The 18156-nt window shown below is 38.6% G+C and overlaps 1 protein-coding gene across 2 annotated transcripts in view; it reads left to right on the top strand.

Moving 5' to 3' along the window:
- LOC126470619 (transketolase) overlaps positions 1-18156 on the top strand; it is a 161061-nt gene that overhangs the window by 117097 nt on the left and 25808 nt on the right. Inside the window, exons 1-3 of one of the 2 annotated variants that reach the window (XM_050098578.1) lie at positions 3365-3541; positions 4846-4991; positions 5295-5484. In XM_050098578.1, coding sequence (XP_049954535.1) covers positions 3441-3541; positions 4846-4991; positions 5295-5484 — 437 coding nt within the window. In that variant the 5' untranslated portion in view covers positions 3365-3440. Of the gene's footprint in view, positions 1-3364; positions 3542-4845; positions 4992-5294; positions 5485-18156 lie in introns of those variants that run through there. The other variant, XM_050098577.1, reaches the window with a different exon arrangement.

The raw sequence follows: 18156 nt of genomic DNA on the forward strand, positions 1-18156 counted from the left end.
CTAGCACTTTTCAAATATGGAAAGCGAAGAGCTTTCAGCAGAAGAGACGTGTCTCACAGTTTCGAAGATATTGAGGTATGCATTTTAGAGACCTAGCTTACTCGATACTATTTTGCTCCATACTACCACCTCTGGAAGTGTCGGTGGAGTTCTGGCTCGTTTGGTTTCACTTAAAATAGTACGCAACACTGCAAAAGTCGACGGCATGCACTGTGTGTGTCTTGTTTCCCCCGCTCACGGTGCCTGTTGTTCACAACAGTAATGCCCACTTTAATTCGTTGCCGTCAAGTTTGCATTAAGTACTGCTCGGTTCTGTCTAGAGTTTTGTTTCCAGCAGTGAGAGCTATACGTTGATAGTGATACACAGCAGTACTATGGATTGGGTTATTGATGAAGAATCGGCCGATATGCCCATGGTATGATTTTACTGAATGCAATGGAAGAACTGTACAACGACTGACGCTGTGCTGAGCTGTTCCGCACCGACGGCAAGCACAACACAGAACCTTAGCGCGTAACAAACCGAATAAACCATAATTACATTACTACTCTCTAACGAGCGGCCCTTGTACCAAAATACCAGAAGATATCCCTGAGCAAACTCTCAAAGTTTGGTTTGATGGTGGAAAGTATATTTTACGTCAATGAAAAGCTCTGCAAACTCGTCATCCTATTCAGGAAAACATCCACTTTTTTTTTTTACATGTATGTGTACATAATATAGACTGCAGTTTATTGGCAATTGGCTCCCGACACAAAGAACAGCTTGATATTGTATTGAGACATACGATGAATGTTACGGATAATGTTTCTCGCTTCGCCTTGTAATCAGTAGAAAGACAACGAAGCGCTTCTTTTCTCGTCATAAAATATTTAGAAAGCAGACGCACAGACTTTTGTTTTCCAGATTGCACACTGGTTGCAGCTTTCTGCCTTCTAAGACTGCTCTCCCTGAAAAATTTGATCACATACTTCATAGTTTCCATTGTGTTTCTAATATCTACCAGATCATAGACGTCATTGACCACTAGATTCAACTGATGAGAAAAAACTTTGTGTTCTGCCTTACGGCAGGTCTTGTCATGGGGGAAGCCTCGTCAGAGAGGTCCACCGCATGAGCGTCTAGGGAAGTAATCCCAGTGGTGGTTTCCCGTTGCCTTCCACCGGTGATGGTGAAATGATAATGATTATAACACAACACCCAGTCCCAGAGCGGAGAAAATCCCCGACCCTGCCGGGAATCGAACCCGGGCCCTTGTCGTGACAGACCGCCGCGCTGACCACTTTTTTTCGGTATAGTTCGTTGCGTTTGGTCTGGGTGGACGTCACGAGACATCCGTTCAAGTTGATCGTTGATTCCTTGACTCAGTTTTTTATTAGAGAGAGCACGCAGCCCTCTGACTGAACACGCTGAGCTACCGTGCCGGCGTTTTTATTTCTGATCAGTAACTGAATGCCACGACATTAACTTTACTAACCACTGTGGACTACCTGTCAAATCCTAAACCAATAGTCGTAGTAATTTCTAATCCAACTTCTTCCGTGAAATGTATAACATCCCCTCTAACACGTCCTCGACAAATTCTTGTTTCGTTGTACAGAGAACACCAGCGTCATCTTTAATAATCTTAGATTTTTGCTCCTTGCCACCGATGTTGGCAGTCTCGTCAGTCTTTGACCAATTTTCATTAGTTTCTTGAGTATAGATTGACAAATGTTAATAAGATCATTCTGGACCATGTGATACAGAGATTTAAATTTTTCTGAGCGCGTCCGTATGTGAAATCCAAGAATTTTATTTCCTGTATTTAGGGAGCAAGGAAGTGGGTCTTACAAATACTTACCTTTAGAGTATTTTCCACGAAGTGAAAAGTCACGAACACAACAAAGTATTATTGTTTTTGGAATAGACTTATGTTTGGTTCCGTTCATCTCAATTTACTCAGCCATGGTTGAGTTCGATTTTTCAATAACCATTCTTGTCTTTGTCCTCACATAATCACATAAAAATTGACTGCAGTCGCTATTTCTTTAAGGCAATGTGAATTTGAATGAGCCCGTGCATCTTCCCTGAAATGTTTAAACTCCTTTAAAGTCTAAACCATTAAGTCTATGCCTCATTTATTTACCGATATTAAATATCGACCAATAAAATTAATTTCAACTATAATTGAATCCATGAATGCTGAATTCGCATATACCAGAAGAGAGTAATAGTTTTCGATAAGACTTAGTCCGTGATACATCTATTTCGTACATTTGACAGCAAAATACGTTACAAATTGAGAATTTCTGTTGTTATTGACCAGCAGTTGACGCCTCTCTCAATGGTGAAATGCATAGCCAATATAGGTGTTTGATCAATCATGTCGCTGATCAATGGTTCTGAGTGAAGTGTGGTATCAACGTCTGCATTTATCAACTTTATTTTACTCCCATATCTTCATTAAAAACCTAGCTATGGTAATAATTAGTGGTAGAGGGGAAGTAATCAGAGCCAGCCGGCCGGGGTGGCCGAGCGGTTCTCGGCGCTACAGTCTGGAACCGAGCGACCGCTACGGTCGCAGGTTCGAATCCTGCCTCGGGCATGGATGTGTGTGATGTCCTTAGGTTAGTTAGGTTTAAGTGGTTCTAAGTTCTAGGGAACTGATTACCTCAAAAGTTAAGTCCCATAGTGCTCAGAGGCATTTGAACCATTTTTTAATCCGAGCCATCATCTTCCCCCTTTACAGACGCCCCATCGGCAGATACATGCATGGGCCTATTTGTTTATTTGCGCCCGTAAGCACCAGACATACTTACTTCCTATTTATTTATCACCTTTCAAATAAAAATATGTTCAAGATTTTTTTACTTAGTCCACATCTTTTAGGACCATTTTACTTGGGATCTGTTGAAGATACATTTGTACATACCATATTTGTATATTTGTTTTTCTTTATAAATATTCATTGTGTATTCTTGTTGTTATGACATATTTTACATACTTGAGAATCTACTCACTATGGATCTACTGGAACGAAAAGTACATCTAATCTTATCTATAATTTGTCAAAAATCTGGTTTCGCTTCTACTTAACGTTACGTACATTGTCTAAATAAATAAATTACACCAGAAAGTTCCGTGTTCTTCTAACCTTATACTCGCCATTAATATATCTTCTAAAGGACCGTGATACCCCATAGTAGTGATGTAAGTAGCAATGAGTTATGTCAGTATTTCATTAGCTGGTGATCGAAAATAAAATAAGCGTTGTGTTATCACCGTTGCACTGCTACACAGGCGTCAGGCCTGAAGGTGACTCGTTCCCCCCTCGTGAGCAGTTCTGCGCATGCGCGGTAACGAGCTAGCTATATATCCCACTGAGCTCGCCTGATCCTTTACATTTACAGTGTAGAGGGACTGCTTGCTGCCGTAGTGATACTATACTTTGAATAAAATGAAGGAAACATATGTCAAACCAAATGTTGCCGAACTGCAGGATATCGCGAATAAGCTGCGCATCCACAGTATAGAAGCAACAAATACTGCAAAATCAGGGTAAGTAAGGTGTTCGAGATAAATAAGTTCTGAAAATTCATATAACGCAAAGTTGCCTAACAATTATTTTGCCTGCCAATTGTAGCCGTTTTAGTTATCCTTCGCATGTGGAATAGGCCTGCAACATGCATCAGTTCCTTTTGAGTATTCATAACCTTGTAAAATGGACGAAAGTTCACATTTGTTGCCGGTACCGGTCTTGCGTCTGCACGTGTGCAGGTAGATGCCTGATAATGCTTGTTCTTTGCTGCTGGGGTATTATCGCCATGAGTGGCATATGCATGAAGCCCAATTCTGTAGCAAGAAAGAGATGAAGTGTCTTTTTAATAAACCTTTTTTGTCCGCTGTTTATGTAAGAAGGTCTCTCCTGTTAAAGCGCGTGACAAGTGATACGAAGTGTTTCAAAATGTATACATTCGTTTAATGTACGGCATGCGCGTAACCGTCTAATTTGTATTGGATAATTTTGATACGAAAAAGACCGAAATTTTGCTAAGGGAGGTTTTCTTCGTAATATTTTCTATAGGCAATTACATACCTATTAAAAGTTTAAAGAAAAATAATTGTGATTGGTCATAATGACATTTAAATAGTTGGTAAGTCAGAGGACTGTATAAAGGGCTTCAGCAGGTGTTAAATATGGACGGAATTGTTTTGTGTGTACAATGCCGCATCCTCTTGTTTCTTGTTAGGCGAACGAAATTACACTGTGAGGCACACGGCAATTCGTGTCATTTCTCAGATCTACTGTGAGTATGAGCTTTCTTTGCGAAGATCCTTTAAAAAAGCTCCAAAAAGATATTGCCAGCTATGAAAGAAACCGCAGATGACTGAGCCGAATTTTAAGTGGGCATTTCGCACTCGCGTATACGTCACTGTGACGTACTATCCGCTCCTGCTACAATTATTGTAGATTGTTGGGGGGAAAAAAATTACTATTGGGCAGGGCAAACATGAGAATCTGAGACGGCTGAGAATTATCAGACACAAATTAAGTAGATCATCGTTAAAACTTTGGCTGCTTCATAATGATAATATTTGTTTGAAGATAAGTGTGTACTTACCAGGCGCTGATAGGGGAACAATTTGATCCAACACACCGATTTAACCAGAGGGAAAAATTTGCATTTTTAGTATAACAACTGTGTATTCCTCCTTTTCAGCGACAAGTATTGTTATTCTATATGTTTCTTGTGGAAGCAACTGGCTACTGTTACCTTCTTATGATACAGCAGTTCTAGTATTGTAGTTTAAAATTTATTGAAAGACAACTCTTGGTTAATTGCTAGTACTGTTTGTTTCAGCCATCCAACATCATGTGCATCAATGGCAGAAATCATGTCTGTTCTGTTTTTCAATACAATGCGTTACAAGATTTCGGAGCCACGAGACCCATCAAGTGACAGATTCATACTATCAAAGGGTCATGCCGCACCTATTTTGTATGCAGGTTTGTGCTATCTTTTTATTTTTAGCCCTTTTACTTGCCAGTAATAAATATCATTGACTGAATCTAAGACCTACTTTACTTTGCCAAACCACACAAATAAAGTAAAGGCCTCTGGATTTGCTCCATTAAAAGGAACATCAGTTGCTCATGTTGTCGGGCCATTCGTATGTAACCAATTGTTTTGTCCTTGTTATTGCTATTTTGACAATGTCATACAGTCACATTGGACTGCAGATTAGCTCTCATATAACTGAAATGAAATTTGAGTTTTTGCTTCCTATTAAAAATAGTCTTTTCTTTCAGCATGGGCAGAAGCTGGTCTTTTCCCTGTAAAAGACCTGCAGAATCTGAGAAAAATTGATAGTGATCTTGAAGGCCACCCCACTCCTCGCCTAAACTTTATTGATGTTGGAACTGGGTCTCTAGGCCAGGGTCTTTCCATTGCTTGTGGAATGGCATACGTTGGAAAGAACTATGACAAGGCGTCCTACAGGTAGGCTCTTCTAATCACATAGTGATGACTACCAACATTGTGTGCTTGTGGATTTTGCATTCAGATTTTCCATTTGAAGCTTTCTACATTCTCCTCTTAAGTTTGTACTATATCCAGTTGTATTCTGCCTTTAGTCAAATTAAAATTACTAGTTGTTCATCACTTCAATCCTTGGTGCCTCTTGCCCGAACTTGATTTGATTTGATTTGATTTTTTATTGGTCCACTTTTATCATACAGCACAAATTGTACAATTGATATTGGACAGGTCAAAGATAAGTTACAATAATACATAGTATTAGCAATATAGTAGGCAAATTAAAAATAGGTACCTATTAAATTTAATTTTATTATGTATTCAGAAGTTCTCTGACAGAATAGAAACAGCGCTTGGGTCGACAGAAGCGTCCGATCCAACGCGTCGGCTTTGACCCGTGATGTAAGGGTGTTGTCGTGTGTGACGTCATGACGGCGCGGAGTTTGGTTTGAGTGTGGCTGTCTCCAGTTCTGTTTTATCTTATTTTATTTACTTTTCTGATCTGTTCGTTCTATCTCGTGAGATTTTTTTAAATTTAAAAACATTTATTACTTATTTTAATTATCTGTTTCCTCGAATTTCTGTTTTAGTTTATTATATTTATCTTTCTGATCTGTTCGTTCTATCCCGTGAGATTTTTTTTTTAAAAAGACAAAAAAACACTAATCAGCTACTGAAGCATCTTTATTTTCTATGGGTTGCAGGGGTTACGACCCCTGGGGAGGTGGGTGGGTATTCATGCATGGCTGTCTTCACTTACACGTTGTAGCTACGCAAGGCGTCTAAATTTGTTTATATTTAGTTTGCCCCCCACCCAAAACACCCCATTTCCCACGCTTGTCCCGTTAGTGTCATTAGGCTTCTTGTGGAAAGTGTGTGCGTTTGTTTTTGTTTCCGCCATATTTGTGACGTCATGGGTCAAAGCAGACGGGTGAGATCGGACGCTTCCATATTTCCCAGCACTTTATTAGAAATGCCTTTAGTTTAGCTTTAAATATTGGATGAGTAGCATTTTTTATTTCCTCTCGTATCTTATTGTGTAGTATTACACCAATGTTAATTAAGCTCCTCTGATAGGTGGTTGTTCTGGGATATTTTTGATGTGTGTTTGATTTCCTTTTGGTACTATAGTTGTGTATAGTTTTTATTCTGTAGCGGTTTGCCTGTTTTCAGGAGGTAGTCCCTAGTGAACAAGATAGTTTCATAAATGAATAAACCTGAAACATTTAGAACACCAAGCTCAGTAAAATGGGATTTACAGGACTCCATCTTTTTAAGGCCACAAATTATTCTTAGAGCTCTTTTTTTGCCTTCTAAAAACCTTTACACTGCGAGTTGAGTATCCCCAGAAAACGATCCCATATTGGACTTGAGTGGAACTGTGCATAGTATGCCTGCCGTGCTGTTGCTTTGCTTGTTGTAGCCTTTAAAATTCTTAATAAGTTTTCTAGACCAGTTATTTATATGTGTGTCCCACTTTGTCTTGTTGAACCCATAGACCCAAAAATTTTGGGACACTTACATTTTCTAGGGATCATTTTTTAATTGTGCTTGAATAGACATGTGATTAGTTGGAGGAATTAAATGAAAATTGACACCCACAGTTTTTTAAGTATTTGTAATGAGTTTTGTTTTTTGTGAACCACTCAGAAAGTCTTTTCATAGAACTTTATGCTGTGGACTGCAAAGTTTCTGTTCTGGATCCAGTGAGCAATATGCTGGTGTCATCAGCAAACAGGATAGTTTTTGTGGGACTTGTATATTCAACTAAGTTGTCCACATAATCAAGGACAGTAGTGGGCCTAAGATTGAGCCCTGTGGTACACTATATTGTATTGGTAATTCACTAGAAAGAAAGGACTCGTGAACATCAAACATGAACAGTCTGTTGCCAGTGGCCCAGAACAAAGCACCGGAGTAGTGCAGTATACATGTGAAATCTGTTATGGGTCATGCTGGCAGACCAGTTTACTGTCACCAGCCACAACAGGTAGAATAATTTTCTGACCATGTTTGTGACTTCTTCCATGTGATAAGTTTTTAGAGGTAAATCTGACGGGACAGCACTAATGCCACATAGCTACTGTCAAATAATAGTCTTAATCGGAGAGTAGTTTAGACCTTTCGATTTTCAAACAAATCTTAGGGTTGATGCCTAGTGTTCTGAAGAATTCAGTATAGGCATCTGGAGCTGCTTAGTTTGTTGAAAGTTTAATAGGTCAACAACAGTATTGTACCCTATTGTAGAGGGTGTTTAGAAACTGATATTCTGGAAGGGGACAAATGACCGAACGTTCATAGAAAGAGCCTAACCATTGAATATTGCCGTATTTATGGAACTCCTGTAATTGTGTCCCTTTAGAACTCAATTCGTCCCATTAACTTCTGTAGACATATTGTGTTTGTAGTAACAAAGGATGCTGGTACTTCACTGTTTATAACCATAAATCACAAAGTACGGTGTTGGCAATGCTTGTTTGTCTTTAGTTCACTTTGGAAGCTTTCTCATGCATATATTTATTACCATTAAACTAATTATGTGACAAAGAAAAGAGATTTGAAAATGTTTAACACCAAAGCTGCTATTTATTTAGTAACTGATTAGATTCGGCCTTTGCCCATTTTCACATGCCACCTATTACAGGGATCGAAATTTAGGAGTGGATGTGTTGAATGTGGTTAATAAAGGTGGCTACATGTGGTAACTACTTAAGTATTTGTATTTAGGATATGTTCCGTGTGGACAGATCTATTTAGGTCCTCGTGCTTCAGTGTATCTCAGATTTGCCTTAAAAGGTATGACAATTGTAATTATATCTTAATGTATTGTGTTGATATATGTGCATAATGTATATTTTTCTTATTTGTGGCACTTTCATTACTCAGCATGATGCGATCCACATGCTAATGATATTTTATATACAATGGGGAATGTCTTTTTCATTGGATTAAACTGGGTGTCACATTGGTTTATTTATTGCGTATGTTATTGTAATTTTGACCCAATGATACAGAAAATTAATCCTAAGGTCTTATAATAAATCCGATGCATTCAATTTACTTCATCATTGTATTAATATCACTTACTGTACTTAGTAAATTGAATATATCTGGGATTATGTAAGACATTATAATAAATTCTTTGCATCAGCATCTGTTAAAATTACAATAACAGCTACAGTAAATAAACTAATGTGACTAATTTAAATAGTGTAAGACATTGAGAAGAAATGCTCCATTGTATATCATACAATACAAATCATTCTCATATGGATCATATCATGCTGGATAATGAAGGTCCCACAATTATGAAAAAGGTTGTGAACATACATTACCATAATACACAAAGGTGTAACTTCACACACACACACACACACACACACACACACACACACACACACACACACACACACACACACACAGAGACAGAGACAGAGAGACAGAGACAGAGACAGAGACAGAGACAGAGACAGAGACAGAGACAGAGAGAGAGAGAGAGAGAGAAATTATTGATCTACCTATTATGAATTATAAGGCTGATTATTGGTTTTTGTATTTATTCCTTGCACTGTATGTTTTTTGGAATATGATAAGCTTCCTTGGGCTATTGTTAAACATTCCAGTGTTATAGTTTGGTTGTGAGCTGGCAAAGCCAACAAATATGCCTGGAAACGGGCTGTGGTTACTGGTAGCATAGCCCGAGGTCTAGGTTCAGTTAAAATGTCACTTTGGTTGAGAGTTGGCAGTCAATGAATAGGAGCAGACTGCATTTAGGGTGTGGGAAGCTCCTGTACAGTAATTTATTTTCATGAACTTCAATATTGCTATTCATTTATGGACTACTTGAATAAAGCTTTGTACTCATTTACCTCAACTTTAAACTTTATTGAAGTATTTAAATGACACAAGGCACATGAGTGTTCAAAAATAATAAAATAACTACTAAATTTCAATAGCCCATTTCAGTGAAAAATTACCACAGAAACACCAAACTTGGACACAAGATATGGTAAAATACAAAGAAAATCACAACAGTTTAATAACTTACACCAGAATTACTTCACGTAAATGTGAAATTTAATTAGTACAAATCTAAGGTACAACACCATTTAACTGACCTCTCCCAAAATTTTGAACGTGAAGAAATGACTTCCTTTTCACTTTATTTGCAAATTCATTTACCACTTCCTCAAAATCCAGACTGACGGTTATGCGTGATTCTATGGCTAGAACTTGACGATTAACCAGTTGTTCTTTATTCTCTGCTGTCCATAGGTCGTGCTTAATCTGTTTGAAAACAGAAAAGAACCTTGCAGCAATACACTTTGTTGCTCGAATAAAGTTTTAAATCTTGAATGAATGTTGTGTACATATTTGTATAGACATTAATTAAAAAAAAATAAATAAATAAATTCCACAAACAAATGAAGGGGGACAACAATTTGTTACTGTCTTCTATCTTCATAACTAACAGATAGCTTTCGAAATGTGTACATTCTTCGCCAAAGTTGTTGTTGTCTAAATTATAGATGTCTCTGTTTCTCTGCAGCATTGTACATTGGAGCAGCTTGTAGTTAGGTGATATTTACACACTACAGTTCAGAACCCTCTAGTGGCAGAGGGCTGCAAATATGTAGACATGACGAATAAAGATGTAGATTGTTAGTGAAGTTTATTTAATTTAAAAAGCTTTCAGTTTTTACATTCAAAATTGAGGCATTAGGCATTATAAGGTGCTGGTAGTCTGGTGACATAGCATCTCACTTTCGGAAAAATATCATCCACACGGTTCCGAAGACTGCAAGAGCTGACAAGTGTGAGAATTATCACACAATCAGCTTAACAGCTCATGTGTGCAAATTACTTAAAACAATAATATACAGAAGAATGGAAAAGAAAATTGAGGATGTGCTAGATGATGACCAGTTTGGCTTAATGAAAGCTAAAGGTACCATAAAGACAGTTCTGACATTGTTTGATAATGGAAGCAAGATGAAAGAAAAATCAAGACATGTTCATAGCATTTGTCAACCCCGAATAAGTGTTCAGCAATGTAAAATGAAATGAAAGAGGAAATGTTTGAAATTCTGAGAAAAATAGGGGTAAGTTATAGGGAGAGACGGGTAATACACAATATGTAAAAGAGCCAAGAGGGAATAATAAGAGTGGATGACCAAGAATGCTCAGATTAAAAAGGGTGTAAGACAGGCATGTAGTCTTTCACCCCTACTGTTCACTCTGTACAGCAAAGAAGCAATGATAGAAATGAAAGAATGGTTCGGGAGTGGGATTAAAATTCAAGGTGAAAGGATATCAGTGATATGATCTGCTGATGACATGGCTATCCTGTGTGAAAGTGAAGAAGAATTACAGGATCTGCTGAAAGGAATGAGCAATCTAATGAGTATAGAAGATGGATTGAAAGTAAATCGAAGAAAGACAAAAGTAATGAGAACAGCGAGAAACTTATCAGGAGTGATGGTCATGAAGTTACGGAATTCTGCTACTTGGGCAGCAAAATAACCAATGACAGATAGAGCAAGGACACCAAAAGCAGACTAGTACTGGCAGAAAGGGCATTCCTGGCCAAGAGCAGTTGTATCAAACATAGGCCTTAATTTGAGAAAGAAATTTAGGAGAATGTACGTCTGGAGCACACTATTGTATGATAGTGAAACATGGACTGTGGGAAAACCAGAACGGAAGTGAATCGAAGCATTTGAGAAGACGGATGTTGAAAATTAAGTGGACAGATATGGTAAGGCATGGGGAGGTTCTGCACAGAGGAAAGGAATGTGTGGAAAATGCTGACAAAGAGAAGGGACAGGATAGGATGATAGGACATATGTTAAGACACGAGGGAATGACTTCCATGGTACTAGAGGTATCAGTAGAGGACAAAAACTGTAGACAGAGCTTGGAATGTTCTGAGCACATAAGTGAGGACGTAAGTTGCAAGTGCTACTCTGAGATGAAGAGGTTGGCACAGGAGAGGAATTCATGGTGGGCTGCATCAAACCAGTCAGAAGATTGATGACCATGTAACTTGTTGGTGTGTGAGGAACAGCGTGCTGAAAGCTAGCTGAGAATTTGAAGTACTAGTCCACACATGGCACATGGAATGCCCTCCTCTTCAGCACGACAATGCCAAACCACATGAGAATGCTGCAACATCTACATTCCTTTCCTTTCCCGATGCTTTGGGTTCACTGTCACTAGTCATCCTCAATGCAGTCCTGACTTGGCCCCATCTGATATTCTTCTGTTTACAAAACTTAAAGAACACCTTCAAGAACTTCACTTTCATAGTGACAAAGTGGTGCAAGCAGAGGTGAGGGTTGGAGCTCCATTAACAGTCAAACATTTTAGTGATGTTACCACCAAACTGGTCCCTCATGGGGAAAAATTTGTTTGTTGTCAGGATGACTGGTGTGGAATAAATTTGTAAAAATGAAGAATAAAGATGGAAAATGTTAACAGTGTTGGTTTTATTTTTTAAAAAACTTTGAATTTTCACATTAAAAAATGGGAGGCATTTTTCAGCAAGTCCTTGTATCACCTTAGAATCAGTTTCTGATCCTTCTCCATATCTCAACATTATCTGATCCAGTTTCTATTTTATGACATATGGGTTCTTCTTCAGAGTCAGATAATCTGTCAAAGAATCCCTGGTATTTAATTTGACATTTCCAGTTTTGTAAGCGTAGGCTTCCGCGGCCGTTGTCTTCTTCAATAAAATTCTTCAGGGTATCAGACTGCATCGTCATAATTTAAAATGCGCCAACGTTTTGGCCAGCGTTGCAGCTAGCCTTCATCAGGGCCTTACGTTAACTGCTAAATGAACACACTTGATTCCTTAAATAGCTGCACGAGAAAACCGTGTCGTTACTTGATTGGCCGTAAAAGGAGGAGGAGGAGGGGTGAAAGGTATACTTTATTGGTGTTTCCTTTATTATCTATCATTGGCTGAACGTTGGCGCATTTTAAATTATGATGATGCGGTCTGATACCCTGAAGAATTTTATTGAAGATTTCCAGTTTTGATTATCAGCAGCTGAAGGAGGTGGATCTGATTCTGAATTCCTGACCTCCATAAGTTTCTTTTCAGATCAATCCTTGTAAACTGAAAAAAATGTGTAAAGCTCAGCTAAAAACATTACAGGTGTGCCATATTTAAAGAGAAGCTGAAATGTCTAAAACCTTGGCTTGCAGTTTTTTTAAGGCTTTGCCGAACTGTTGCATAATGCAACTGCACACTGATGTCATGAAAGCTACCTCAATACTGAGACCAGAGTTTCTCCCGGCGTGTACAGTGTTCAAATAACTTGCAGGAATGCAGCCAGGTGATGTCGTAGACAACATCAGAAATTTCAACAGGAGCACACACTGCTATTTTCAAGCAATAATTGCAGCAAGTAAGTGCTGTGCGATGGAGTGTACAGCCTTGGTTTTCAGAGAAACTCCGGAAAGTTAACACTCGCACACCGTGTAAACATTAGCACCATCACAAATCAAAGATGACAGACATAAAGTTATTGAGATTGAAATTAATAACAGTTAAGGTAGCATTAACTCTGTTCTATTTTTTTTGACAAGGGTAAGAGCAGTTTTTCATGCAGACTATCAGGACTGTGGAGGTCCGATGTGCTGAACATAAGTGGCACACACTTAAAACAGCCGAGCAAATCTGCCATTGTTGAACATTGTCTTGGCGCTGGTCACCCTGTGGAGTATAACAACATGGAGATTCTGGCATGCATTTCCAGCCATTGGGATAGTGTTATTCAGGAAGCTGTTGAAATTAAGTTAGCAACTAACCTTATAAAGAGGGATTGTGGTTTTTCTTTAAATTCTGCGTGGAATCCTGCTCTCTCCTTTATCAGAAAATAGAGGGACAGAGTTAATGCTACCTTCACTGTTGATTATTAATTTCACTATCAATAACTTGTGACGTGTGCGTGTGCGTAAATCTGTAAGACATTTATTCAATGCTATTTTCTCATTGGTTCTACCATATTGACTAATAACCACTTGTGATTCGCCTTGTTCACTCCATTCATTCGCTGTGCAAACTGTTGCTAGCTGCAGCACACAACAGAAAACCTGTGGTACATGAATAGTGCACTTTTACTACATGTCTATACTGTTAACTTCAAACTTGCATCACACCCAAAAGGTGTCAGGTATTGCCTGTAAATTTCTGGTTATGAATGAGCTAACCATGGGAACCCACTACATTTGTGGCAACCTCAGTTGTAGCTGACAGTTTGAAGGTGAGCTGGCTGCTTTCTTTTGGTTGTCAGTCAGTTGTAGGTTATGCAGGAGATATCCAGAACTTGGGTGACCCCAGACTCCTGAATTTATTCTGGCCACATATACTTTCTTCAACTCAAACTGCTCATCTAGTTTTGTCAGCACCAATTTTGCGATAAATGTTCTGGTGGATCTTGTTGACATTTTTTTGTGAAGTTTCCTATTAGACATGAGCAGCCTCTTATAGGAATGGTGAATCTGTGTTCCATTATCTTCTAAGTGAGGGAACTAGGTGGTTACGGCAGATTTCAAATCCTGACTTACCATCCAGATTTTAATTGATCAGTATTATGTGACAGTTTATCCATTAGTAAAAGATATAAAGATATTAATTTCCTGTTGACCAAAGATGTAAACGAAGTAAAAAAGACGTGTGGGATATGAGACAGAAAAATGCTTGTATTTTAAGACTTTGATATGAAAAGTTGTTTCCAGCATTTTTAACAAAATATTATAAACACATCAAATTGTATACTTTAAATTTATACATATCTGTACACACATTTATATATATAGAACTTTTGATGATTATAATTGACAAGTTACGCTTCATGATCACAAGTATCTATACACACCCAAAAACATATATTTTTCATATTAGGTGCATTGTGCTGCCAGGTACTCTCCATACCAGCGACCTCAGTAGTCATTAGACATTGTGAGAGAGCAGAATGGGGTGCTCTGCAGAACTCGCAGAATTTAGGTGTGGTCAGGTGGAATGGGTGTCATTTGTCATACGTCTGTACAAGAGATTTCCACACTCTAAACATCCCTAGGTCCACTATTATCGATGTGATAGTGAAGTGGAGATGAGAAAGGACAAGGACAGCACAAAAGCGCACAGGCCGACCTTGTCTGTTGACTTACAGAGACCGCAGACAGTTGGTGAGGTTTGTAATGTGTAATAGGCAGACACCTATCCAGACCATCACACAGGAATACCAAACTGCATCAGGATTCACTGAAAGTACTATGACAGGTAAATGGGAGGTGAGAAAACTTGGATTTCGTGGTTGAGCGGCTGCTCATAAGCCACACATCATGCCGGTAAATGCCAAACCATGCCTCTCTTGGTGTAAGGAGTGTAAACATTGGACGATTGAACAGTCGAGAAATGTTGTGTGGAGTGAAGAATCACAGTATACAATGTGGCAATCCGATAGCAAGGTATAGGTATGGCGATGCCCAGTGAACTTCATCTGCCAGTGTGTGTAGTACCAACAGTAAAATTCAGAGGCGGGGGTGTTATGGTGTGTTCGCGTTTTCCATGGAGGGGTCTTGGCCCCTTGTTGTTCTGTGTGGCACTATCACAGCACAGGCCTACATTGATGTTTTAACCACCTTCTTGCTTCCAACTGTTCAAGAGCAATTCCAGTATGGCGATTGCATCTTTCAACATGATCGAACACCTGTTCATAATGCATGGCCTGTGGTGGAGTGGTTACACATCAATAACAATCCTGTAATGGACTGGCCTGCATGGACTCCTGATCTGAATCCTATAGAACACCTTTGGGACGTTTTGGAACGCCAACTTTGTGCCAGGCCTCACAGACAGACATCTATAGCTCAATATGAAGATAGTAACTGTTCCGAAAGAACAGATACCAGTGATGACCATGCAGCTTCTCTAGAAAGAAATGATAATTAATCGAAACCCTTGGCTGCTAACAGGTGTTGTTGTTATACCTCAATGGGGACATCTGAAAATGTGTGCCCCGGCTGGGACTAGAACCTGGGATCTCCTGCTTACATGGCAGACACTATCCATCTGAGTCACCAAGGACAGGATAGCGCAGCTACAGGGACTTAACCTTTGCACGCTTCCCGTGAGACCCACATTCCCAACTGTCCACAACCTACATACGTAATGTTCCTAAAGGATATTTACCCATTCACTCATTACTTGCGCCAACTAAGGTGACAATTCCCTTAAGAGTCTGGGCAAAGTGTGCGCATTGGCACAGGAAGAGGTCAATGGCCGGGTAGCCTTCAACTATATATGAAGATAGTAACTGTTCTGGAAGAATATATACTAGATTGGTATCTGTAGTTATCATTTCTATCTATATCTTTCCTCAGTGCAGCACTCTGTGCAGAATGGGCTACCACTCCCCAATAAACCTTCCAGCACCTGATTGAACATATGCCTGTGACAGTGGAAGCTGTCATCAAGGCTAAAGGTTGGCCAACACCGTACTGAATTCCAGCATTACTAATGGAGGGCGCCACAAACTTGGAAGTCATTTTCAAGCAGGTGTCTGGATACTTTCAATCACATAGTGTATCTGAGGGCATTACAAAAAAAATTTTAAAAAAAGAAGTGGTGTTTGGGATGAGGGCAAAAAACTTGCTCAATAGTAGGTTTGTCCATAAAAAAAGTTGATGAGCACTTTAACTCTCAAAATAACATTTTTCAGTTACTAACATGTTGCACATCTGATACACCATATTTGCTCAATAGGAATGAATGGTACCCTTTATGTTTTTGATTAATGGAAAGCCTTTTCACTGTATACAAAATCATTGAGGGTAAGGCCTATGTGTGATGCTCAAACTGACATTAAGAATATCACGAAGTGTGCTACAGTGATATATTTGTAATGCGTGCTGTTTGCAATGCAACAGCTTGTAGTGTGTCCTTGAAAACCTAAAGGACCACCACAGAATGAACTGCTGTCCACAGGAAGATATGCAAGTCTCTGAAACTGTTTCATCTTATGTCTAAATAAATACAGGTGCACTGGCATTGTTTCAATAATAAAAAAAACATACAAAGTGGCTCTGAATACTCAAATATTCTTGTAAAATGCCTAAGTAGATGATGCTGCTGACAAAAACATCAATGTAATTAGAAAAGTTAGCCATCTAAAGATGAGCATGGCAGTCTGAAACCAGTTCTAGCATTGAAATAAAGCATTTTAATAGCAATTGTGGCCGGTTGCATTAAATATATGCAGACATCATAAGCCAGATAAACAGTGAGACCAGAAAAATGTTTGTGGTAAGCTAAGTTTGGAGCAGACCTGTGCATGGATGCAAAATGTGGGGATGATAGTGGAGTGATTAAAAGATTTAAAATGTGATGTTACAGTAAGAAATGTAGTAGTCCTGAACTGAGCCAATGAGAAAAAAAAAAAAAAGAATAGCAAAGAATATGAAGTAGATAAAATGGTTGTGTATGTCTTAGAATGTAAGTTGTTCAAAACTGTTGTAGAAGGAATGATGGAATGAAAGAGATGCAGTGGCAGACCTACATATGAATGTGTAACACACTGTTTTGATGATTATTGTGCAGTGTGTATGTTGAAATGAAGAAGATAAATGGCAAGTGATGGGAATGGAGAGCTGCATCAAACCAACTGCTGTTCTGCAGTTGTTGGCCTCAGTTGCCAACAGCAGAAAAATATTTATGACTAAAGCAAAGGAACATGGAAGTGTCTTCCAGTGTTAGGTATTGCAACCTAAAGAGTTTTATTATTGAATGTTATAGGTAACTAAAATAAAAATTCCTATGGATTGGTTTCATTTCTGCATGATGTAACACCACACCCCTCTCTTCAAATACAAAACCTAAATATGCGCAACATGCAAAGTGCTGTCACCTGCAAATAGAGCATACAAATGACCCAATGATCACTCTGCAAAAAAGCAGTTTAAGGTTAAGCATGTCATATAAAGTAGCAAGTGGTGCTTTGTGCAATACAGGGTGTTGTGTCTGTAGCATTTTTAAGGATAGTGTGCTACATTTCTGAGAACAGTTTATTGGTGACTACATTGTGTTGTAGCGCTCTTGCCAGGTGCAGCATTAATGAAATCTGATTATGAGTATTGACAGTTTGCGCAATATATTGAAGGAGCCTGATGAGCTGTAAAAATATTGATGCGTGCTCAACATATTGCAAAATACATTGTGCAATACATGGCAGTTCCTGCCAAGAATGAGAGAAATTAAAATTTGATCCAAACAAATTAACATAAAAAGCTAAAAAAAGGTAACTGCCAAATATTGGTGTAAGCTGGAGGATATATGTTAAAGCATTGTGCGGTACTTTGAGAAATGAAATTTCTAACTGTTTAAGAAACCCCAGATACCTCTCTCTCTCTCTCAACAATCATAGACCTACTACAAACAACCAAGACTGCTCACTATTGCTTGTGCAGTGTTGCCATATTGAATTCTTCATTTGTAGGGCAATGCATTCAGTAAACTATGTCAGATATCTGATATATATGCAATTACTTAAGAGGTGCAAATAACTTTCATGAGGACTTTTATCCTTGTTAGAAAAAGTGTGAAAAATGAAGTAGCTAGTTGGTTAT

The sequence above is a fragment of the Schistocerca serialis genome, chromosome 3 (genome assembly GCF_023864345.2).
Source record: "Schistocerca serialis cubense isolate TAMUIC-IGC-003099 chromosome 3, iqSchSeri2.2, whole genome shotgun sequence".
Lineage (NCBI taxonomy): Eukaryota > Metazoa > Arthropoda > Insecta > Orthoptera > Acrididae > Schistocerca > Schistocerca serialis.